Source organism: Hyla sarda, chromosome 1 (assembly GCF_029499605.1).
Source record: "Hyla sarda isolate aHylSar1 chromosome 1, aHylSar1.hap1, whole genome shotgun sequence".
Classification (NCBI taxonomy): domain Eukaryota; kingdom Metazoa; phylum Chordata; class Amphibia; order Anura; family Hylidae; genus Hyla; species Hyla sarda.
The window spans coordinates 550,842,006-550,868,397 of NC_079189.1; the positions used below are offsets into that span (position 1 = coordinate 550,842,006).

Genomic DNA, 26,392 nt, shown 5'->3' on the forward strand with positions numbered 1-26,392 from the left:
ACCTTCCTACGAGCCCCCGTTGGACTGGCACAGGCCTCACGGTCCGACAGTGCTGACGTCATTCCACTTCCTGGGGAGGGGACGCCGCAGAACCGTTGGCGTATCACCGGCTGTAGAGAAGTCCCGCCCTGGCCTGTGATAGGCTGAGACCACTGTCATGTAAGAAGCCGGCCAGAGCTCCTTACATGACAGTGGGCTCAGCCTATCACAGGCCGGGGCGGGACATCCCTACGGCCGGTGATACGCCGACGGCTCTGCGGCGTCCCCTCCCCAGGAAGTGGAATGACGTCAGCACTGCCGGACTGTGAGGCCTGTGCCGGACCAACCGGGGCTCGTAGGAAGGTATGTATGAGTTTTTTGTTTATTTTTGAGGCCCGGGCATATAGAAAAGTGTACCACTACAGTTTTCCTTTAACATTGCTAATCGTAGTTCCCACCTTTTTAGCTGCAAAAGTCTGCACTGAAACCTCGTGATGCGACCTCAACTGTGTTGTCATGTAGGTCACATGGTAGAATGCCCATGCAGAATCTTCAATTTAGGGTACATTCACACGTACATAATCGGCTACAGTAAAAGCAAATATTACAAATAATGTAATATATGTGGTTAAATAAATATTTTTTCTCTCATTAGGCTCTTCCCCTCTCCCTGCTTTTTTATCTTTTTACTACTGATCCCAGATCGCTTCTCCCTTTGAAAAATTAAAGAAGTGATCTGAATTGTTATTTTTCTCTGGAAAGGTTTTGATAAATCTCCTCTACTGTCCATAAATGTTCAGGAGAAGGGGGGGGGGGGGTATGGAGAGGGGTGATAAGGGAATGCAGGTAGTGTACTATAGACCCGGTTCCCTGTTGGATTACTCTTACCCTAGTGCTGGTTCACAGCTTACATTTCTCAGGGCTGCTTTAGAGTGTCATCCATGCTTCTGCTACTTCTGAGGAGTGGAGGGTACAGTAGGAGAGCAGGATCCCATTTGCTGTATGTCCTGCTAGTGGAAAAGATCTTTGCCTTTTCCACCCACTCTAGAGCAGGTAAAGCCTACACTGAGAGATGGAGCCTGTAGAGGGGGTAAAACTGGTGGGAAAGAAGGCTATTCCCTTATGTGCGCACACTACTTGTTCTGAAAAATCACATTAAAGCACAGGGATGCTTCTATACTACCGTAGCAAGCAATAGTGTGAGAAATAGTAGAACAAGATGTGTATTAGAAAGTGTCATCCTTTCTAATTTAAAATCTAATATAGAAAGACAAGAAGCGCTCCATAGTGCATTAAAATTAAATATTAATTGGTTCCAGGAGAACCATAATATGTTGAAACCATGATATGTCGACTACATATGTCTATGTAAAAATGGTAATTGGTTCTGGGGCCTCGGAACCATTGTATGTTGAATACATATCTCTATGGGAAACTGCTAATTGGTTCTGGGATGACCATTGTATGTGGAGTGTATGGGGAGTGTTTAACAAACCAGGGTGCCTCCAGCTGTTGCACAACTACAACTCCCAGCATGCATGTACAGCCATTGACTGTCTGGGCATGCTGGGAGTTATAGTTTTGCAACAACTGGAGGCACACTGATAGGGAAACATTGATGTATGGGGTGTATAGTGTGTATATGTATTGTATGTGATGTGTGACATCGCATACAGTACTGTACAGTTCTTTAAATACCTTCAGGGGGGACAGAATGTCCTCCATTACGATCCTGCCGACTACAGCTCTATAGGAAAAGAAGGGGAGCAGCTTATTGGATGCCTGCAGCAAGATGCTGCAGGCTATTGGCTATGGCTGCACTGGAGGCGGCGGGGCTTACACGGAGCTCACAGTGGAAGCCTGCGTGAGTTAGCAGGACAGCATGTGAGTAACAGGAGGCAGAACTGGGCACACGGGGACATTATACAACTATCTGTCAGTTGCTGAAGTTGTCAGCGCTCTCAGATAGCTGTTTGTACGATGGCCCCGACACACAGCAGCATCATATGTCGAGGCTGCCTTCAACATACGATGGGCTCTGAGAGGCCATCATATGTTGAAATGATCATATGTCGGGGCCATCATAAGTCGGGGGATCACTGTACAGCTAAACAGATATTATCGGAAGCGCTTACCCGGTAAGTTGTGCTAAGTTACCCAGGCACAACACTGATAAAGGGTATTCCACAATGCAGCCAATCCCAACACCGCGACGGTGTAGCAAATGCAGCAAAACCTCCAGACTCCACATGGACTTAGGTCGGCGCAGAATGGATAAGGAACAATGTCAATAGCTAGGCGATTTATTTAGGAACAACGCGTTTCGACGCCAGGACAGGCGTCTTTTTCAAGTTCACAAAATCAAATGGTCACATAGATATATTTATACAAAAATAAAACACAAGTCAATTAACTTACAACACGCGATTGCTCCAGTCACGTCGACTAAAAAAGAAGGTGAATTAGTATTAAGGGTAGAGGAAAATTCTGTCTCTGGGGTAGTAGTGTTAGTGTTGATGTGGTCTGGTAATGAATCCTCTAAACTAGTGCAAATAATAGTGTCATCGTGGGTGGTGAAGATAGAAAAATCAAGAGGTGTTGTTTGATTAAGTTCCAATCCACGCTGGCCAGATTGGTTAAATCTATAGAAAGAGTATTAACAGCAGGTGGTTTGGTGATATGGTTCGTATGTTTGTTCTCGATGGTTGTCACTTTTAGAGTGGTAGATGGCATGTTGATATTATGTTACGCAAATCTATTCATGGGGCGTTTCGAGTCCCAATACATCGCGCAGCCTGATCTTCCTTTTTTTAAACATATTTATTATTATAGGCGTTATATAGATGATCTTTTTATTCTTTGGACTGGATCGCACGCAGAGGCTCTTAATTTTGTATCTTGTCTTAATAATAACACCTGGGGACTTAATTTTATACCCCATTTTTCTGATACATCCGTCCAGTTTTTAGATTTGGAAATTTTTTTTATCGGATTCTGGTCATTTTAAAGCTAAACCTTTTTTTTTAAAACTGTGGATGTTAACCGTTTTTTAGATTACCACAGTTGTCACTATCCTCAGTGGCTCCGAAATGTACCATTTGGACAATATCTCAGAATCCGCAAAAACTGTACGGATGATTCCGATTTTATAACACAATCACAGATTTTACAAAAAGATTTTTAGAAAAAAACTACCACAAAAATTTTTGGTGCAAGTGTTCAATAGAACCAAGAGTTTAAAACAACATCAGCTCACTAAAATAAAATAAAAAATTCCAACACATGAAACAAACAATAAAATCAAACATAACTTTCTTACCACATTCAATTGTGCTTCTGATTCTATAAGAAAAATTCTTAAAAAACATTGGCCGATTATAAAAAAAACGATCCTATCTGGAAAGAATTGGTCCCTGATTGCCCCCGGATCACTTTTAGGAAACCAATGTCCTTGTACAATTATTTAGCTCCCAGCAGATTTAAAGATAAAATAATAACAAAAAATAAAGATATAGTCCAAACGTCCATACCATTAATAACCATTGTGTTGTAATTTCCTCCAGGATATGTTCCAATTTTAAATCCAACATTACTTATGAAGTTTTTCAGATTAAACGCAATTACAACTGCGATACGAACTATGCGGTTTATCTGCTAGAATGCCCCTCCCAATTACAGTATGTGGGCCGTACCGTTCAGACGGTGCGGTCCCGCATGAACGCACACCGCTTTAACATTAGGAAGGGATATCCATTGCATAGCGTTTCCCGACATTTTGCACAAAAACACAATAATAATCCGGAATTATTAAAACTTATCATTATTGATGAGATCCCTGAAGATCAGAGAGATTGTTTCCGCAAACTGATCAATAAGGAATCCTATTGGATATTTAAATTGAAATGTCTCCACCCTGATGGTTTAAATGAGACGATTGAAAATGTAATATAACACATATTTTTAGGTTCTATTGTCTGCTATATGGTTTTTTATGTATTGTATTTTTGTGCTTTTTAATGTACACACCTTTATATCTGTCATTATGATATATTCCGATCCGCTCCTTTTGTACTTCCTCTGACACGCCGTGTCCCTGATGACCACTTCCGGCTCAACGTGTCTGGAGGAATCGCGTGTTGTAAGTGAATTGTCTTGTGTTTTATTTTTGTATAAATATATCTATGTGACCATTTGATTTTGTGAACTTGAAAAAGATGCCTGTCCTGACGTCGAAACGCGTTGTTCCTAAATAAATCGCCTAGCTATTGACATTGTTCCTTATCCATTCTGCGCCGACCTAAGTCTCTGTGGAGTCTGGAGGTTTTGATGAATTTAAAATCTAATAGATACAATTCCTATTTGCAAACATGTACAGTGAGTGTATATGAAAAAAGCGTACACAGAAATAATTGATGTGGATTCTGATTTGCATGTCTCAGAGTTTACGCTAAGTAAATGCAAATGCAGTAAGTGTTGTCATGATGACATAAAGTACAGCAGATCCCAGAGGAAAAGAAGCTGAGTTGCCCATAGCAACCAATCAGATCAATACTTTCAGTTTTCAGAGGCCTTTTGATAGAAACAATCTGGTTGCTATGGACAACTCGGCAACGTTTCCTCCAAACAGGCTTTGATACATCTCCACCATGGTGTTTTTGTCTTCTACATTCTGACTAATGTTAAATTCTGACAAAGCAGCAGTAAATGTATTCCCATGATCTTTGTTTTATTTTTAACAGCAACTAATAGTCCTACAGAGCCTAGATGTCTGGCTCTCTGGTGGGGGAGAGCTCCGGGTATGGAGCCGGGATTTTAAAGTTCTGGGTGAGATTGGCTGCTTTTCCGATGGAGGTAAGTTAGATAAGTGAATTTTATCCTCTATGATCAAAATAAGAGAAATATCTGTAAATGATGTTTAGAAATAGTCACAGTGTATAAATGACTGGCATTTCTCTCGAAAGCTTGATTGGAGTTTATCAGTGTTTTTTTTTTTTTTACATATTTAAAGGGAACCTGTTACCATTGTTGTGCTGCATAAACCGCAGGTAGCATAAAACTGGTACAGGCGCACTATGATTTACTCTGTTTCGACATTTCAGAAAAACCATAGTTTAAAAATGCCACTGGGACCTGGGTAACTAGTCAGTGAGGAGTCTCTACTTATACACAGTTAGATGCATCAGCGACAGAGAGCAACTGCTGGGACCTCTACCTAGTTACCTTAGTCCCAGCTGCATTTAAAATATGCTTACTCTAAAAATGCCCGAGCGTATCAGTGTAAGGCTATGTGCACACCACAGTTGTGCTCCACTAAAGGGAGCTCAACGGGACGAGGAGAGTGATGCGGAGAAAAAATTACTGCGTGCCTCATATTTTTCTCTGCTCAATGGGGGCATTTGCAAAGAGTGGTGTGAATTCTTAACTGTTTTACAGCACAAAAGTTGGGTGATAGTTGCAGACTTGCACCAAATTTTATTAAACGGCGCACAGACTTTGATATATTTTGCTGATGCAACTTTAAAAAAAGTCGCAGATTTTGTACGGGCATGCGACTTTTGTGTGAAAAGTCGCATATACCCTGACTCAAAAGTTGCACAGAAAATGTAGGGCAGGGCTGAAGTGACCTGAGAAACCATCTATTTCTGGGAATGTGTGACAATTTAGCAACGTTCCGCAAAAAGTCGCACTTAGTAAATGAGTGACCACTGCACAAAGTGCTGTACATGTGTAAAAACCATGGAAACATTTCTAAAGCAATTGTCGCACAAACAGTCGCATGGACTCATTGTGTGACATTTTGTGGGACAAACATAGAGAAGTAAACCATTTAAAAAGCTTTCTAAATGTCTTGATAAATCCCCCCTTATGCCTCTAAAATAACGGACACCTGATGGACCCCATTTGAATAAATGGGATCCAAAGGGTCTGTTTGGCACTGTTGTTTGACCCCAAACGGACCCTGAACAGGATAGCGCACAAGGGTGGTGTGAACTTAGCCTTAAGTATAGAGGGGGGAATTTATCAAGACATATAGAAAGCTTTTTAAATGGCTTTTTTCTCTGTTTGTTGCACAAAATGACTTTTTGTGCGACAATTTCTTTAGAAACGTTTTCATGATTTTTACCCATTTCGAGCACTTTGTGCTGTGGTCACTGATTTACTAAGTGCAAATGTTGCAAAATTGTCGCACGATCCCAGAAATAGACTGTTTCTCAGGTCAATTTGGTCCTGCCCTACATTTTCTGTGCGACTTTTGAGTCCCAAAATCTGCAATTTCTTTTTAGAAGTTGCATCAGCGAAATTTATCAAAGTCTGTGTGCCGTTTGATAAATTTGGCACACGTCTGCAACTATTACTACTACTAAAATAGTTAAGAATTCACATCACACTTTGTAAATGCCCCCCTCCCCCAGTGTGCCTATATCGCTTTGCCTGCACCATTTTTATGTTGTCCTTGATTTGCGCAGCATTAGCATTAGTGACAGGTTCCCTTTAGCAGCCATACTGCACTTCATGTTTTTCTAAATAAAGCCTTTCCATTGACATAATGTGTGCAGAATTACTCTCGCTATTTTTGTTGATAGTTTGTTTCATTTAACTTTACTGTAATTGCATCATGTGGTTTATATTTCTAGCTTGGATTTTGTTGTTTTATTTATGTTTTACAATTATTAAATGCTTTTTGTTTTTAAGGCATTGCAGCTCTGGTTGAACTGCCTAAAAACTGTGTGGCTGCTGCAGTTGGAAAAGATTTACGTGAGTTACTATTTTTAATTGCTATGTTACTTAGTAATAGTTGCCTTAATGCCAGTATTTTTCCATAGGAAACCCCACTGTGTCACAGAATGTTAAGTAGTATTTCTCTATGCTTTTTTTTCTTTTGCATCCATTAAAAATCATCAGTAAACAGGAAAGAGGAGGGCGACAAAGAAGGGAGTAAGCCTGTTTGTGAGTTGTGTGGTTTTGTTTGCATAGGCTAGGTGTTGGACTCTACCTTTTTAATAGTACATATTATGTCAGTTTAATAATCAGTTAATAAAATATTTTTTGTGTCCTTTCTCCATGTTTTGTTTATGTATTTAACTGCTTGTCTTGCTTCTAAAGGTATCTTTAAACTTGGTGCTGAAGGGTCTGACAAGTGGGACATATCTGAAGTTAAATGCCTTTCTGCTCACAAAGAGATCATTCGAACACTTGCAAATGTGAATGGTAAGGATTGTGATCTTGGTAAAGCAGTTATCCTAATAATAAAATGGATCACCTATTTATTATGGGGGTCCAACTACGAGAACCCATACTGGTTATGAGAACGAGGGTGGGTCCCTGGTCTTTAGATTTAAATGGAGCAGTAACCAAGCATGCATGCTGCCACACCATAAAAGGAGGTATCCAGTGTTCTACAAAATCTAATATGGTGCTGGGGAAATAGAAAAAAAAATACTTATGCTTGCCTAGCTACACTTTCGCACTGGTCCTGCACAGCTCCTGTTTGGCTCTGCCCAGTCCTCCAGTCTTCTCAATTCTTCCTGCTTCCCAGATGGGACACCCCTGTGGCCAGTGATTGGCTGCGCCCTTAGGTCCTGCCATGGGTGCTTGTCTCGGAAACAGGGAGAAGAGATAAGATCAGGGGACCAGACGGAGCTGAACAAGAGCTGTAGGGGAGTGTGGCTAGGTACGTACAAGTTTTTTCTTGTAAAACACTAGACAATCCCTTTAAGTGTAATTTGGACTTAGCCTGTAGAGGCTGTTATATATACAGGATGGGTGTGTGTGTGTGTGTGTGTGTGTGTATGTATATATGTGTGTTTTGTTACTTTGCACTTTGGTTTGTACATGATCTTAATCATCACCATCATCATTATTCCCTAGAAATATACATGCATAACTGCCACAATAAAGCTTCACACAAACTAAGCTTCTAAACTACCGTTTTCACATACAAAATGTATTTTATGTACCTCGTTTTTTTTCTTCTAAGAATTTCTGTGTTGGGATATGGTAGATCCTCAGCAAAGGTCCACATACTACCTCTGTGCAGCTTTCTGCTATTTTTGCAAGTGCAGCCATCCCATCATTGATCAAAATGTAAATTAAAACCAACTGCATAAATGTTTTATTCTATGTGATACATACAATACACACACAAAAAAAAAAAACGTCTCAAAAGCACAGCTGGAAATCTTTATTGTCCCCTTCACAAATGCAACGTTTTGGCAGCAATAGCCTTTATCAAGCATGCATGAAAAAGGCAATTGCTGCTGAAAGATTGCATTTGTTAAGGGGACAATAAAGATTTCCAGCTTTTACCACAATCCATGACCTGACTGGTGCTATGCTTTTGGGACTTCTTTTGTACTTGATCCTGGGCTAGCTGCCATGGCAATAATTTGCACAGAGAGATCGATCCCCAGTGCTGTCTTACATAGATCTTTATCTCATGTGACACCTTTACCATTTTGTTGCTCCCTGTTACCAAATAGTTAGAAGAGGAGAGAGAACCTCCCACACCATACAAGTGATTTAATAAACAGGCAAACTTGTCCTCCTGTTGTGCTTTGCCTTGTGAGTGGTCCGAGCACTTGAGTAGTGTATAAGACACCAAAGCTGGGTGACTTATTTTACACTTAGGTTACAGCCTTTAATTCACACCCTTAAAGGGGTACTCTAGCATCAGGGAAAAAAAACAAATATGCTGCTGAAGCATGTAGCGTTACTTGCCTATCTGCCCCAGTTATAAAACCACCAAATCTCCTGTACTTTCTAGTTGAGCAATTTCTCAGTACTACAATTTCTAGAGTGCATTTCTTTCCCTCAGCTCTTCAACACAGTCCTCCTGGCTTACTCCATCCACTCCCTTAGCAGGCTTTTTCACAATTAGTGAGGTTGCAACTATTCATTTCATATCTGCTCCTCTGCCTTTGGCATTGTTCAGCACAAGAAAGCATGCTCTAAACACTCCTCATTCTTCCCTAGGTGTTCCAGTAAATATATATACATTCATGGCCATAAATGTTGGCACCCCTGAAATTATTTTAGAAAATGAAGTATTTCTCACAGAAAAGGATTGCAGTAACACATGTTTTGTTATACACATGTTTATTCCCTTTGTATGTATTGGAACTAAACCAAAAAAGGAGGAAAAAAAGCAAATTTCACATAATGTCACACCAAACTCCAAAAATGGGCTCCACAAAATGATTGCCACCCTTTCAAAATTGTGGATAAATAAGATTGTTTCAAGCATGTGATGCTCCTTTAAACTCACCTGGGGCAAATAACAGGTGTGGGCAATATAAAAATCACGCCTGAAAGAAGATAAAAAGGAGAGAAGTTCATGTAGTCTTTGCATTGCCTGTCTGTGTGTGCGCCTAAGCATGGACAACAGAAAGAAGATATGAGAACTTTCTGAGGACTTGAGAACCAAAATTGTAGAAAAATATCAACAATCTCAAGGTTACAAGTCCATCTACAGAGATTTAGATTTGCCTTTGTACACAGTGCGCAAAATCATCAAGAAGTGTGCAACCCATGGCACTGTAGCTAATCTCCCTGGGAGTGGATGGAAGAGAAAAATTGATGAAAGGTGTCAACTCAGGATAGTCCGGATGGTGGATAAGCAGCCCCAAACAAGTTCCAAAGATATTCAAGCTGTCCTGCAGGCTCAGGGAGCATCAGTGTCAGTGCGAACTATCCATCGACATTTAAATGAAATGAAACGTTATGGCAAGAGACCCAGGAGGACCCCACTGCTGACGTAAAAAAGCAAGACTACATTTTGCCAAAATGAACTTGGGTAAGCCAAAATCCTTCTGGGAAAAAGTGTTGTGGACAGAAGAGACCAAGATATACCTTTTTGGTAAAGCACATCATTCTACTGTTTACCGAAAATAGAATGAAGCCTACAAAGAAAAGAACACAGTACCTACAGTGAAATATGGTGGAGGTTCAATGACATTTTGGGGTTGTTTTTGCTGCCTCTGGCACTGGGCGCCTTGAATGTGTGCAAGGCATCATGAAATCTGAGGATTACCAACAGATTTTGGGTCGCACTGTACAACGCAGTGTCAGAAAGCTGGGTTTGGGTCCAAGATCTTGGGTCTTCCAGCAGGACAATGACCCCAAACATACGTCAAAAAGCACCCAGAAATGGATGGCAACAAAGCGCTGGAGAGTTCTGAAGTGGCAGCAATGAGTCCAGATCTAAATCCCATTGAACACCTGTGGAGAGATCTTAAAATTGCTGTTGGGAAAAGGCGCCTTCCAATAAGAGAGACCTGGAGCAGTTTGCAAAGGAAGAATGGTCCAACATTCCGACTGAGAGGTGTAAGAAGCTTATTGATGGTTATAGGAAGTGACTGATTTCTGTTATTTTTTCCAAAGGGTGTGCAACCAGATATTAAGTTAAGGGTGCCAATAATTTTGTCCAGACCATTTTTGGAGTTTGGTATGACATTATGTCCAATTTGCTTTCTTTTCCTCCCTTTTTTGGTTTAGTTCCAATACACACAAAGGGAATAAACATGTGTATAGCAAAACACGTGTTACTGCAATCCTTTTCTGTGAGAAATACTTCATTTTCTTGAAAAATTTCAGGGTCGCCAACATTTACAGCCAGGACTGTATGTATATGTGTGTATGAAAGGGAGATTGTGATGTAGGCAATAGGGGCCAGTCAGAGGTGGTGACATTACTTAGAGCAGTGGTTCCCAACCAGGGTGCCTCCAGCTGTTGCAAAACTACAACTCCCAGCATGCCCGGACAGCCGCTGGCTGTCCGGGCATGCTGGGAGTTGTAATTTTGCTACAGCTGGAGGCACCCTGGTTGGGAACCACTGACTTAGAGGGTGGGGATAGAGCTCTGAGACGAGATCCAGCCATGCCTGCTGAGACAGCAGAGGATGATGTGTTGTCTCAGGAGAGATGAAGGAGCGGGAGACAACACCGCACTGAAAATGAAACAACTACCCAACTTCCTGACAGGGGTAAATCATGCAAAAGCATGCTGAAGCCTGTTCAATTTGTGACCCCTTTAATAGGGGGGCCGAAAGCAGTTCATATTACAGACTCATGTTGGGGCAGACACAGAAAACATAAATGGCTCCTGTTTTCTTCTCACAGTTGCTTGAAAGCTAAATTCTTGTACATAAAAGGATTGCTATTTATCCAGTTCCCCATTTTATCTGAGTGGAGCCATAGCTGAAACTTTACTAATGTAGTTCGACTAGAACGCTCCATTGTGCAGTTTTGATCAGTCTGCTATAACGTGTAGCCGTTCTATACAGTATATAATCTGTGTTGAATAATTAACATTTTATATTCCCCCAAAATATATTTGTGCCATAACAGCTTCATCAGCTCGAGCTGGCACGGAATAATATTTATCTGTGTAAGTACAGTACATTAATATGTTATGCAAACATTTATGCACTAATAAAACATAAATTTTATGGAAGAACCGTTAATGTACGAGAGCAATCAAGTTACATTGTAAAATCTATCAGGTAATAAAGAGTAACCATGACAGGATATTACTGTGATTAGTGACTAATAGTAAAGTTTTGCCTGGCGTTTCCAAAGTCTCAAAAGTATCCATTTCAGTTATATGTGCACTTTATATCACAAGGGGGATTTACATGAAACCTAGATTACCTGCAATTAAAGGGACACTGCTACCAAAAAGTTTATATATTTTGTATATATATATTATTTTTATGGAAAACAGTTTTTCTGCAGTATTTATTTTTATGTGGTGTCTATTGAGGCTAATGTAAATAAAAAAAATATAAAAATCGTATCTTGGTATTTTAAAAAAACAAAACAAGTTTTACAATAGAGGACGAGGTGCAATAGCAGAAACCGCCATTGACAAGAACTGCAGATCCAAATCATGGACAACCCATTTAAGGCCTCTTTCACACTACCATTGTCACACGGTAGTATGACGGTCATCGGGGCTGCTGGGGAAAATAGCGTTTGACAGCTGTTCTTGACAGGGCGCAGCGGCAGTGTGAAATAAGCTTAAGACTTACACTAAAATATCTTTTGTAGAAGCCGTGAGCTAATGCTAGAATGGTAGATATAATATACTGCCTGAGCCAAGATAAGCAGTTTTGACATTGGCATTTCGTATGGTAAAAAGTTTATTATAGACAGCAGAGCAAAATGAGAGGGCTGGTAAGGTTACAATTAGAGATGAGCGAACTTACAGTAAATTCGATTGGTCACGAACTTCTCAGCTCGGCAGTTGATGACTTATCCTGCATAAATTAGTTCAGCTTTCCGATGCTCCCGTGGGCTGGAAAAGGTGGATACAGTCCTAGAAGACTCTTTCCTAGGACTGTATCCACCTTTTCCAGCCCACCGGAGCACCTGAAAGCTGAACTCATTTATGGAGGAAAAGTCAGCAACTGCCGAGCCGAGAAGTTTGTGACAAATTGAATTTACTGTAAGTTCGCTCATCTCTAGTAACAACCTTTCTACAAATACAGATGCTATAAAGTGACGAGTCCTACGATACATAATATCATATTGGAGATGCATTCCAGTGATGTATACAAAAAGAAAACACAAAGTTCATCTAAAAATATTGAATTTACTAAATTTAAAGAAATATTTACACACCACTGTTTTTAATTGTCTTTTTAAGTACTAAGAATATTTGTGTCTCCCTTTTGATAGCTACTTAAAGTGATTAAAGAGTAATCGCAATTTCAGGCTTTTTGTACGTAAGAAAATTTGTCCTAGGGTGGGTACACACCACGATTTTACTATACGGTTTCGGAATACGGTTTCATAAAAAAAACAAAAAACTTATGCAACCGCACAGAAAACCGTGACCATAGACTTCCCATTCAAAACCGTATGCACCATAATGTATACGGTTGTCTCTGTTTTTCAAGCCATACGGTTTTTTCCTTTTTTTTTTTCTGGACAGAAAACTGTGGCCTACCACGGTTTTTGGTCCGGGTAAAAAACCGTATTAAACCGTATACGTTTTTTTAAAACATGGGAGTCAATGGGAACAGTATAGAACCGTATGTGCGTACGGTTTCATCCAGTTTTTACCATACGGTTTTTGACTTTCCACTTTTTTTCTTGGAATTTCAATCAAACAAGTGAAACTTTATTCATAATGGAGTGAAAAGTTCAAAACGTATACGTTTTTTTCTGAAAAAACTAATGCAACCGGACATCATTTTTCAAACCATTTATGGTTTTCAACTATATACAGATAAAACTTTGTACATACATTTTGATACAGTTTTGTCAGGTTTTGAGGAATCCGTTTTTTTTTTTTTTTTTATCAAATACCTGATACAGGAACCGTATAGCAAAATCGTGGTGTGAACCGAGCCGTATATATGTTATAAAGTTTCCAAGTATCTTCTTATCAATTATCTTCCACCTATAGATGTCTATGGAGACGGGCAGATCAGGGTGTAATTTCATAAGAGGAGAGGCAACTGGTATGTTTAAAAATGAATTTGCTCTTGTTTTGTGAGAACATTTTCTTGGCAAAGGAAACAATTTAAAATGGTCTGATGCAAGAAAATCAGATTCAGTATACAGAAGGAAAAGGGCTCAGGATATCCCAGCATTGCTGCACACCCTCTGTAACGTTCCTGCATTTTATGTCACTTCTTATGTACATTCTGGTAAAAATAATGGATGTTTGTTTCCCTCTCGCTTTCTAGAGTTAACATTTGTTAGTGGCTCTCATGCTGGGGAATTGATTGTGTGGGACGCATTAGATTGGTCACTTCAAGCTTTTGAGAAGAATCTTTCTCATGCTGCTTCTCCACAAGATGTTTCTCCTGAGAATAAACCGATGCCACTGCAAGAGGAGATTTCAATCCAGTGCATTGCATCGAATAGAGAGGTCAGTAGTTACTGTTACTGTTTTTAACTTTGCTCCTTTTAGGACGATATTTGGGGAACTTGACTGCAGGCAAGTTGGCTACATGCTTATGCCAATTGGGACACATTTTTTATCACTAAAGCTTAAATCAGCATGGAAATACGCCATTTTTGTGCAAAAGGATAGAGCTTACTGCAATTTAATAATCCTTAGCATGCCAGAAAATATGTCAAAGGGCCTGTCTCTTACCTTTGAGCACTACGGTCCCCACCTTCCGAGGCAAACTGGTATTGGGAGTGACGGATTGGTCTGCCAATCACCGTCCGCAGCAATATCCCGCCCCAGCCGTTGATTAAGCGAAGTGGGCCGTCATTGCTGAGACCAGTTTGCCAGCACATAACAAATTTTGATATGTTGCGGAGGCTGGTCACCTGCTGCTCATTCCTTCTCTCTGCTTCTTAGATGAGGAGCCAGGGGAGGACCTGAATGCTCAGCCAATCACTGGTCGCAGCAGTTTCCCCCTCAGTCAGTGATTGGCTGAGCAGCAGGCTCTGCTCTGACTGGGCAGCTAGGAGAAGAGACAAGATGCAGGGGACCAGATGTCCCTGAAGCTTTGGGACCAGGGAAGGCAAGTATCATTGTTTTTTTTATTTTAACATTATCCACGGCAATATATCAAAAACGTTATGAGCATCTAGTGGAGATTTTCAGGTACTAGAAATCTCTGCCAACACTGAAGGGATTTATAAGATGGCGAAGAAGCATTTCATTTGGATTTTTTTTTATATGTAATGATAACTGATAAGGTGGTTGTTTCTGCTGTTATAAGACTAAGAATTACTAACAATAGTTGCTGAGCTTAAATAAAATAAATAAATAAATTAAGTAAAATTATTGTTTTTACCAAGGGAGACATTGTACAGTATAAATAATGTGTTGTTGGTATTGGCAGTGTTTAGTTTTGCAACGGAGATTCTTTCCTACAACTTTAACCACATTGCGGTAACATATTGTATTTTGGTGGGCAGCTTGGGAAATCACTCTGTTAGTAAAGTACCAAGATGTTGGACTTGATAAATTCTTACCATTCATACGTGTATTAATATATTTTGTTTTCTTTAATCCTTCCTAGTGTGTCTTTGTGGCTGTGTGTAGAAGTATTTACGTTTACAACCTGCAGGCAAAGCGAGTGATTGCGTATCAGAAGAATGCCCATGATTCTGATATTCAGCACATGGCAACTCTTCCTAACAGGTAACAATGCACGTGTGTGAACATTTCTCTTTCTCTGGGTTATGTATCTTTTGTATGATGTGATAGTTTGAGGGAACACCACCACATAAACATTTAAGGCCTGGATTTCTGAAAACCCTTCCTTCTGAGCCACAGCAGCAAAACCATGGCAATGTCTGACATGACACTTGTCATGACTCTTCTTCCACTTTTGCTAGAAGGGAGAAGTTACAATTGCGCTACCCAAATCTGTAACTCGCTGTGCTTGACTAGAGCAGTGTTTCCCTATCAGTGTTCTTCCAGCTGTCTGGACATGCTGGGATTTGTAGTTTTGCAACAGCTGGATGCACACTGGTTTGGGAACACTGTGCTAGAAAATGGCCTTCTGGTTGAAGTGATCTGTGATCTTTTATACTGGGATTAAAACATTCCATTCAAACCCTTGGACTTTCTTGATAAGTCTCAATAGATAAAGCTATAAAATAATAATTACCTGATGAATCTTTTCCTGTTCCCGCTCCATCACTCCTTGACAGTCTTTGTCTACTGTGCTTCATTGATGATGTCCCCAACTATCCATGTGACCACTGTAGCCAGTCACTGGTCATGTGAAAAGTTTGGTACATCATCACTGCAGCCCAGTAATCCGAGACCAGCAGGCGGTGGCCGCACTGCAATGGAGAGGGCTGTATCAGGGTTTTATTGGGTCTGCTTTTGTTCTGTGACATTTTCACCTTGTGGACAATTTTTTTTCAGATTTTGGAAAACCTCTTTAGGGTATGTTCATACATACATGATCTGCTGCAGATTTCCGTCTGTAGAAAATCTGCTTCAGATTTTGCTATCCTTTGACTTCAATGGGTCCACAGCAAAGCGGTGAATGGTTCTCTATTGCAGGACCCATTGTAGACAAGAGGTAGCAAAATCTGCTGCAGGTTTCCTGCAGCTGGAAATCTGCAGCAGATTATGTACGTATGAATAAACCCTTAGAGGTTTTTTTTTTTGTTTTATTTTCACCTTGGATACTTAGGGGCAAGTGTCTGATTCCTGGGGATCAGACTGCTGGGACCGTCAAGGCTTCTATTTGAGTGGAGCAGCAGGGCACATGTTTGATTGCTGCTCCATTTATTGTCTGAGAGTGCCTACGCTATATTTGGGACTTTCATAGACAATGTACCGAGCAGCACTTGTATGTGAACGATATAAGAACATTCTCAACATTGCAGGGGTCTCAACATTTGGACCTTCCCACGATTTGTGGTGGCAAAACCCCTGTAAGTGTCTTTGTGCGTGTCCCTTAGCATTGCATGAAGAATTATGAGCTATGTAAAGAGTATGACAAGCTTTTTATTTACTGACATTGAATTGTCAATGGCCTCAGAAGGGAACCATTTAAAATGTAAGGGGCATTTTTTTTGTCTTTCAGACAGTTGGTGTCCTGCTCAGAAGATGGCAGCGTTCGCATTTGGGAATTAAGGTCAAAACCACAATTCCAGGCTGAATCTGTTCCCGCAGGTAAAGTATACACTGCACGTTCATCATTTCGATAACTTATTATGTGCCTAACCAAAGGACTACCTACAGTTTCCGAGTAGAAAAAATATTTGGCTTCAAACTATTAGTTCCTATTAATTCCTATTAGTTTTTTTTTACTCTTTTCAAGAACGCTGCCTGTAGTCATTCAGTAGAAACATACATGGTTTATGTTACAATGGATAAACATCCTTCCCAGTAATGTGATGGGCATGCTGCACAGATCATTACATGAAGCTATCAGATCTGAGCCGCTGTCCTTCCATCACATAACCAGGACAGATCTCATTCAACAGAGAGAAACCGTGAAAGCTGCTACTGAGAAATTGACACGCAAAGTATATTAGACCGTGCACAGTGATCGTAGCTGTACTTTATGTAAATACATTTATGTGCCTGTCATTCACTCATTCAGTCATTTAGTGCATAGCTTTCATATAGTTTCCATGTAAGATTAGGGTTACTGTGGGGTGTTCTTAATTAATGTTCTTAAAATGTTATTATTTTATCCAGAATGCCTTTAAAAGTCTGCAACAGATAATGATTCAAATACATATCTCCTATAGATCTTAACCTGTCTTAATGTTTTTCTTTTTAGGCTTTTTCAGTATGTGGGGATTTGGGAAATCGGGCAAACAGTCTAATCATACAGTGAAGAGGGCTGCGGATGCTGGGATTCTGGCCTCACTGGAGCTGATTGGTGATCTGATCGGACATTCTTCTTCTGTACAGGTGATGATATGTAATCTTGGTGAAAAAAGATGGACCACAAGTATGGCAGAAATTGAACTAAAATATTGGCATTCATGCAGTGCATCACATTTTACCCTTTTTTTTTTATTTTTTTTGTACCTTAATAGACAGTTTTAAAAAGTATGTAGCTAAAAAGGAGTTCTGTAATGTAATGCCCGAAGGCTGTCTGGGCATGCTGGGTGTCACAGCTGGTGGCAAACTGGTTGGAAAACACTGATAAGAAGTGATCAAACAATGATGCCTCTAATGCAGTGTTTCCCAACCAGGGTGCCTCCAGCTGTTGCAAAACTACAACTCCCAGCATGCCCGGCCAGCCAAAGGCTTGTCCGGGCATGCTGGGAGTTGTAGTTTTGCAACAGCTGGAGGCACCCTAGTTGGGAAAAACTGCTCTAATGTCATGTGCTTTCTGCTAACTGTTAACAGCTCATATTTTTACATTGTAATGAAAATGTTTATTAACTCTATCAATATCACATTGACAATCATAAATTATGTGTATTTTTTCTATTTTTACATGAAAGAATTGTTTAACACCAGAAGTTTGCTTTAGGTCAGAAAAAAACCATTGTGACCTGTGCAGGGAGGGAGAGGAGGGGAGCTGTGCTCACAAGCAACATGACAGGAGCTGGTGGATATAGATAGTGTTGATATAGGGTGCGTCCACACGGCCTTCTGTCCCCGTTTTTATTATCCCCAGGATGTAAACCAGTGGTCTCAAACTCCCGAAATCGAAATTTGTGGCCCGCACCAGGTATATGCAATTTGTATTTCCCGATGCCCCGGACATGCAGTTCCGGGTGCCAGGCAGGTAACTTCTTCAGGCATTTAGCCCTGCTTCGGGCAAGCAGCGCTAAATGCCGGAAGGCTTCACTTACCGCTGCCCTCCTCCTCCCGGTCTCTGGTTGGCCGGCCCGAGTCTGATGAGGGATGTCGCGCATGTGACGTCCCTCCGCAGACCCGCACAGGAGGACGTCAGTGACGTCACTTGTCAGGCTGCCGCCGAAGAGGAGAAGCGCAGCGCAGGACAGGTAATTGTGTCTGTGTGTGTGTGCATGTGTGGGTGTCTGTGTGTGAGAGAGAGTCGGGGGGGGGGGGGGGTGGTGGTGTAACGACAATGCTACCTAATGTGGGGAACGTGCTACTACCTAATGTGGGGAGCCTGCATCTACCTAATATGGGGAACCTGCATCTACCTAATGTGGGGAACCTGCTACTATCTAATGTGGGGAATCTGCTACTATCTAATGTGGGGAATCTGCTACTATCTAATGTGGGGAACCTGCTACTATCTAATGTGGGGAACCTGCTACTACCTAATGTGGGGAACCTGCTACTACCTAATGTGGGGAACCTTCTGCTGCCTAATGTGGGGAACCTTCTACTGCCTAATGTGGGGAACCTGCTTCTACCTAATGTGGGGAACCTGCTACTACCTAATGTGGGGAACCTGCTACTACCTAATGTGGGGAACCTGCTACTACGTAATGTGGGAAAACTGCTACTACCTAATGTGGGGAACCTGCTACTACCTAATGTGGGGGACCCTGCTACTACCTAATGTGGGGGACCCTGCTACTACCTAATGTGGGGGACCCTGCTACTACCTAATGTGGGGGACCCTGCTACTATCTAATGTGGGGAACCTGCTACTGCCTAATGTGGGGAACCTGCTTCTACCTAATGTGGGGAACCTGCTTCTACCTAATGTGGGGAACCTGCTACTACCTAATGTGGGGAACGTGCTACTACCTAATGTGGGGAACGTGCTACTACCTAATGTGGGGAACCTGCTACTACCTAATGTGGGGAACCTTCTACTACCTACCTAATGTGGGGAAACTGCTACTACCTACCTAATGTGGGGAACCTGCTGCCTACCTAATGTGGAGAACCCCCAGAAGTAGCACCCCCATCATCCGTCAGCTCATGCTATTACCACACGGGGGTAGGGGGAATGGGGGGGTTTCTGGTGAATGATGAGGGGCGCATGATGGGGGCATTATATGTAAGGGACACATGCGGCCCAGCCTCACTCAGCTGCTACCTCCAGTGGCCCCCAGATAATTTGAGTTTTTGACCCCTGCTGTAAACAGGGGGGGGGGGGGGTGGTGTAACGACAATGCTACCTAATGTGGGGAACGTGCTACTACCTAATGTGGGGAGCCTGCATCTACCTAATATGGGGAACCTGCATCTACCTAATGTGGGGAACCTGCTACTATCTAATGTGGGGAATCTGCTACTATCTAATGTGGGGAATCTGCTACTATCTAATGTGGGGAACCTGCTACTATCTAATGTGGGGAACCTGCTACTACCTAATGTGGGGAACCTGCTACTACCTAATGTGGGGAACCTTCTGCTGCCTAATGTGGGGAACCTTCTACTGCCTAATGTGGGGAACCTGCTTCTACCTAATGTGGGGAACCTGCTACTACCTAATGTGGGGAACCTGCTACTACCTAATGTGGGAAAACTGCTACTACGTAATGTGGGGAACCTGCTACTACCTAATGTGGGGAACCTGCTACTACCTAATGTGGGGGACCCTGCTACTACCTAATGTGGGGGACCCTGCTACTACCTAATGTGGGGGACCCTGCTACTACCTAATGTGGGGGACCCTGCTACTATCTAATGTGGGGAACCTGCTACTGCCTAATGTGGGGAACCTGCTTCTACCTAATGTGGGGAACCTGCTTCTACCTAATGTGGGGAACCTGCTACTACCTAATGTGGGGAACGTGCTACTACCTAATGTGGGGAACGTGCTACTACCTAATGTGGGGAACCTGCTACTACCTAATGTGGGGAACCTTCTACTACCTACCTAATGTGGGGAAACTGCTACTACCTACCTAATGTGGGGAACCTGCTACTACGTAATGTGGGAAAACTGCTACTACCTAATGTGGGGAACCTGCTACTACCTAATGTGGGGGACCCTGCTACTACCTAATGTGGGGGACCCTGCTACTACCTAATGTGGGGGACCCTGCTACTACCTAATGTGGGGGACCCTGCTACTATCTAATGTGGGGAACCTGCTACTGCCTAATGTGGGGAACCTGCTTCTACCTAATGTGGGGAACCTGCTTCTACCTAATGTGGGGAACCTGCTACTACCTAATGTGGGGAACGTGCTACTACCTAATGTGGGGAACGTGCTACTACCTAATGTGGGGAACCTGCTACTACCTAATGTGGGGAACCTTCTACTACCTACCTAATGTGGGGAAACTGCTACTACCTACCTAATGTGGGGAACCTGCTACTACGTAATGTGGGAAAACTGCTACTACCTAATGTGGGGAACCTGCTACTACCTAATGTGGGGGACCCTGCTACTACCTAATGTGGGGGACCCTGCTACTACCTAATGTGGGGGACCCTGCTACTACCTAATGTGGGGGACCCTGCTACTATCTAATGTGGGGAACCTGCTACTGCCTAATGTGGGGAACCTGCTTCTACCTAATGTGGGGAACCTGCTTCTACCTAATGTGGGGAACCTGCTACTACCTAATGTGGGGAACGTGCTACTACCTAATGTGGGGAACGTGCTACTACCTAATGTGGGGAACCTGCTACTACCTAATGTGGGGAACCTTCTACTACCTACCTAATGTGGGGAAACTGCTACTACCTACCTAATGTGGGGAACCTGCTGCCTACCTAATGTGGAGAACCCCCAGAAGTAGCACCCCCATCATCCGTCAGCTCATGCTATTACCACACGGGGGTAGGGGGAATGGGGGGGTTTCTGGTGAATGATGAGGGGCGCATGATGGGGGCATTATATGTAAGGGACACATGCGGCCCAGCCTCACTCAGCTGCTACCTCCAGTGGCCCCCAGATAATTTGAGTTTTTGACCCCTGCTGTAAACAGATAAAAAAACGGTTTAAAAGAAATCCCATTCATATCAGTGGGATTTTTTTTTACAATCCATTTACATCCGTTTGTACCCGTCTGCAGTCATTTCAGTTTTTTTGACGGCAGAAAATACGGCACATGCAATATATTTTCTTCTGTCAAAAAAATGGAAGAGAAAGCGGATTCAGTAAATTTAACATTGAAGTCTATGGAAAACAGATGAGCCTTTAATGGCATCCGTCTGCATCCGTTTTTTCTATCCGGTTTTTGATCCGAGCATGCTCAGAAGAGAAAAAAAAGGTTTTTTTTGTTTATTAACTGAACAATAACGGATCCAAACGGATAACATCCGTTTGCATCCATTATTGTCCGTTTTTTTAAGTCCATTTTTCTTTTTGACGGGAGAAGAACGGGATGAGTCTAGATGGTCGTGTGAACACAGCCTAACTATGTATTTGATCAAAATATATATGCAGAACTGACCTAATATTCAGCTAAATATAGAAAGCTGTGTGTATTTAGCAGTCTATTGTATGTGTATTTCTTTATGCTCTTGTAATAAGCCATCGATCATAGTTTACTTCTCTTTCCTCAGTGCTGACGTGTTTGGCTTTTTATTGTTTCCTGTTTACAGATGTTTCTGTATTTTCAAGATCACGGTCTGGTGACGTGTTCTGCCGATCACCTGATAATCCTGTGGAAGGAAGGAAAGAAAGAGTCCAGGCTGCGCAGCTTACTTCTCTTTCAAAAACTAGAAGAGAATGGAGACCTACAGGCGAGGTTCTCTCTACACTAAACCAAGTATTATGGGGAAATAGAGGCGGGTCATTTCAGCTTGCGGGGAGGCAAAACATGTTTTTATTTTCAGAGTTAATTTATTTAAAAAAAGGAATTCTAAAGCTCAAAAACATTATACTGCCAGTGAAGGATGTGTGCAGATTTCTTAACCATTTTATTTAGCTAAATGCCTTTTATTTCTTAAATGTTTGCTTTTGGTTGCATGTGAAAAATCAGCTACCCCAGCCTTGCATAACCTTTTGGGGGATTCTACTGTGAAGACTCAGTATTAAAGCGTCACTTAGTATTAAAGTGTACCTGCCATTTAAAAACAAACTATTAACATGTCACAGAGACATAGAGTTGGCATTGGGGAGAAGTGCGGGGAAGCCTGTGTTACTCCCCAGCTTGTATCAATCTCCGTCCAGTTTGACTATACTGCCCTATTATAAGTCTATGTAACTTTGTTGGAATAAACCTTGACACCACATGAAATGGATGCTGGACTTTTGTCCTATTTTTGTCATGATGTTTCTGTGATATGTTAAGTTTTTTTAATGACTGGAACACTTACAGTAAGAAAAAGAGTTTCCCATCTCATTTAGTGATTGGATGTTGCTAGGACATACCATCACTTTATAATCATGGAGGTCCGACCTCAGGGACTCCCACCAATTCTGAGAGGAAAAAGGGCCGTAGTACCTCACTGTTTTCTATTCGCAGCGCTCTTGGCCACCTGTTTGCAGTCACCCTATTCACTTGAGTGGTGTTGATCTAATTTGCACTACCAATTTTATCATTTTCACTACCACTCGTGCAATATATTATATATAATATATAACCTATTTCCGCTACAAGCAACAAAACTGATTAAAAAAAAACTAATTAATCCAAATAAAGGAATTGTCTGGACAAAACAAAAATGATCTCCAGGGCTGGGGGTGATGTAATAATAATGAACATACTATACTCGCTTTCTCCAATCCCGGCAGCTGCTGGCACTGATGCTCCTGGTCCCCACTGCTGTCCACTTCTGTACAATCTCCACAGAACCTGAGGCAGGACACTTGTGGCCACTAATTGGCTGAGCGGGCAGATCCTGTTGGGTCAGAACAGCACACAACCCCGAAAAGAGACCAACAGGGGACTTGGAGTGTTGGAGCAGCAGCTGCCGGGAACCAGAGGAAGCAAGTTCAGCATGTTTATTTTTTTCACAAAACAACCAGCCATACAGAGAATTTTACTTGAACAACACTTTTAATTAATAAAAAGAGACGTTCTGTAATAATTTAGGGGGAGAATAATGATCACTAGTGTGAACTGTGATTTATATAGATGTCCTTTTAGCCAGAAAATCTTGTACCTAATCGTAATGGCAGCTACAGCAAGCCATAAAAACAGAAAGAAAATCACTAAAGTCGTCTGATGTTTCCGCACCAGACACTCAGCAATGATGGTTTAATAAAAGAAAAAAAAATAATGCATAAAAGAACGACTACATGTGACCAGCAAGCTGAGATTTAAGGTATGCTCTTGTGCACCATCTAGTGGTCAAGTGTTAACATTACAATAATACAAGAACTTTAAATTTCATACTTGTGACTGCGTCCACCCCATCATTTTCTGAGCATTAGTAGTGAGTTGTTACTGTATTATTGGTTTATAAGAAGCATTTCTCAACTATACATGAGCCATAGGGATGCTCTAAAATATTTTCCTTATGTTTTGTTACTTTTATTAAAGTCCAGATGTGATCATCAGCTTTTTAATTTTATCAGCGTTATCCTTGTGTTATAAAGAGGAAAACGTTTACATGCCTATACTACTGATAACCATTCATTCTGTCTGTGCCATATATTTTTTCCTGTGTTTATTTTTTTTATTTTTTATGTATATGTAAACTTGGTTTCAATTTTCCTTGTTAGGGTGCGTTCACACTGAGTAATTCAAGAGGAATTCACGAGGAATAATTTCGGTCAGAAAATTGTTACCTTCTCCATCAAGCGGAATTCAAGCGAAATTTCCATGCGGAAATGAAGAGGAATGAAGGAGGAGGCTATTTAAAGGGTACCTCTCATCAAATAAACTTTTGATATATTTTAGATTAATGAATGTTGAATAACTTTCCAATAGCATGTTAATGAAAAATATGCTTCTTTCTATTGTATTTTTCCCGATCAGTCCTGTCAACAAGCATTTCTGACTCATGCTGGAGTCCTAAACACTCAGAGCTGCCAGCCTGCTTTGTTCACAGCCAAACAGGCTGTGAACAAAGCAGGCTGGCAGCTCTGAGTGTTCTCCTTTGTGAACAAAGCAGACTGGCAGCTCGTAGTGTTTAGGACTCCAGCATGAGTCTGAAATGCTTGCTGCCAGGACTGGTAGGGAGACCCCTAGTGGTCATTTCTTCAAAGTGGAAAATTAAATAGAAAGAAGCAAATTTTTTTAATAACATGCAATTGTGAAGTTATTCTGCATACATTAATCTATAATATATCAAAAGTTTTTTTGATGAGAGGTACCATTTAATCTACTTTTCTGAATTCTGCTTGAATTCCGCTTGAAAACGATGTCGGGCAGAATTTTTTTTTTACCATTGACTTAAATTGATTTCTGCTCGCAGATTCCGCTTGAAGAACGAACATGTTCGTTCTTCAAGCGGAAAGGAATTCTGTGTCGGAATTCTGCTAGCAGAATTTCCGCAGTGTGAACAGGACAGCAGAAATAACATCAAAGTCAATGGGCAGAGGAGATGAGCATTAATTTGGAGCGGAGAATTCAAGAGGAAATACTCAAGTAAATTCCTCTTGAATTACTCAGTGTGAACGGGGCCTTACTGACTTAAACTTCACATGTGCGGATCTTCTGTTTCCGATGCTTTTCTTCTTATTGTGCCGATACATGTGACATTGAATAAAATCCTTTTTATTAAAATTTTAGTTTGTATTTAGAGGTTTATGATATAATCTAATGTGATCCAATTTCATGTACTGCAATCTCTTTTTACTGTCGTCTCAAACCTAATAAAACTAAGCTTATATGGTTGCAGCTTCACCAGAAAGCGTCAATTGGTCAAAACCAGTTCCCTCAGTAGATTGTACATTGCTCCTCCTGACTACAGACCAGTCAGACTATCCATGCTGACCATTGGCCACCAGCAAAATTTCCTACAATGGATACATAAGATAGCGTTTTTTTATATGGTATGTGAATGGCCAGGTGTGTGTGTGTGTGTGTGTGTGTGTGCACTTACCTGTGGAAGCGGGGTCTTATGGAGTCCGTGTGTGGCAGATCACTAGTGTTATAGTAGCACAAGGGGGGATATACACAATAAAAGTTAGGTGGTTTTATTGTAATGGCTAATCCGTATACATCTATACCAGTGTTTCCCAACCACAGTGTGCCTCCAGCTGTTGCAAAACTACAACTCCCAGGATGCCCGGACAACCTATGGCAGTGTGAGCATGCCGAGAGTTGTAGTTTTGCAACAGCAGGAGACACACTGGTTGGGAAACACTGATCTATACACCAGTTATTTATATAAATGGCTTCATAGGCCCATACCTGAAGCGAGACCAAACATAGCCAATATTATCTACGCATTCCACAGTGTTCTATAAATTTCATTTATTGTTCATATCAGTGAATAGAAAGACCTTTTCATTGCTACTTGAAAATATAGTATAATAAAAGGCAGTTTTTAATTACACAGTTTGGACCTAATGTACAAATTCCAAAGCTTATTGACATTTCCAACTACATTTTATATAACTAAATTAACAAAATTATATATAACAAAGTAGATATGGATTGCCATTTGTTTCAATTCTTCCATTATTATGTGATCAATATGTTCCACCAGACTCCCCCTTCATATAATGATAATATTCACAGTTCGGCTATAGATATATACCAATGTAGGTAAAAACTGAAAACCCTTTTGTGTCCTAGTTTGGGTTGATCTTCCATCCTCTGCTTAGTCAAAGAATATTTCTTGCCTTTTTTATCTGGATCCTGGCATTCTCAGCACTTACGTAAGACTCCATAGGCATTAGGATCCCCCTGACTTTCCTGGATATTGTAAGAACCAGCAGGAGGAGTATCTAAGGCAGTGTTTTCCAAATAGTGTGTCTCCAGCTGTTGCAAAACTACAACTCCCAGCATGCCCGGACAGCCGAAGGCTGTCCGGGCATGCTGGGAGTTTTAGTTTTGCAACAGCTGGAGACACACTGTTGGGAAAACACTGATCTAAGGACTGGGCGGATTCACAAGAAGTTGAGATTTTATCCATTTTCTACAAATTTGCTAATACTGCATGCTAAAACCAATGATTTTTAGATTGTGAAATTTTTTTTTTTTTATTGTAGACTGTAATAAATAGTTGACTT

General features: G+C 41.3%; 1 protein-coding gene across 1 annotated transcript in view; it reads left to right on the forward strand.

The window, feature by feature from the left end:
* Positions 1–25,048, forward strand: part of WDR41 (WD repeat domain 41) — a 62,126-nt gene extending 37,078 nt beyond the window's left edge. The window contains exons 6-13 of the mRNA XM_056541655.1: positions 4,719–4,830; positions 6,673–6,735; positions 7,084–7,188; positions 13,673–13,857; positions 14,969–15,090; positions 16,496–16,584; positions 17,201–17,334; positions 21,865–25,048. Coding sequence (XP_056397630.1) covers positions 4,719–4,830; positions 6,673–6,735; positions 7,084–7,188; positions 13,673–13,857; positions 14,969–15,090; positions 16,496–16,584; positions 17,201–17,334; positions 21,865–22,026 — 972 coding nt within the window. The 3' untranslated portion in view covers positions 22,027–25,048. The remainder of the gene's footprint in view (positions 1–4,718; positions 4,831–6,672; positions 6,736–7,083; positions 7,189–13,672; positions 13,858–14,968; positions 15,091–16,495; positions 16,585–17,200; positions 17,335–21,864) is intronic.
* The last annotated feature ends 1,344 nt before the right edge of the window (positions 25,049–26,392 follow it).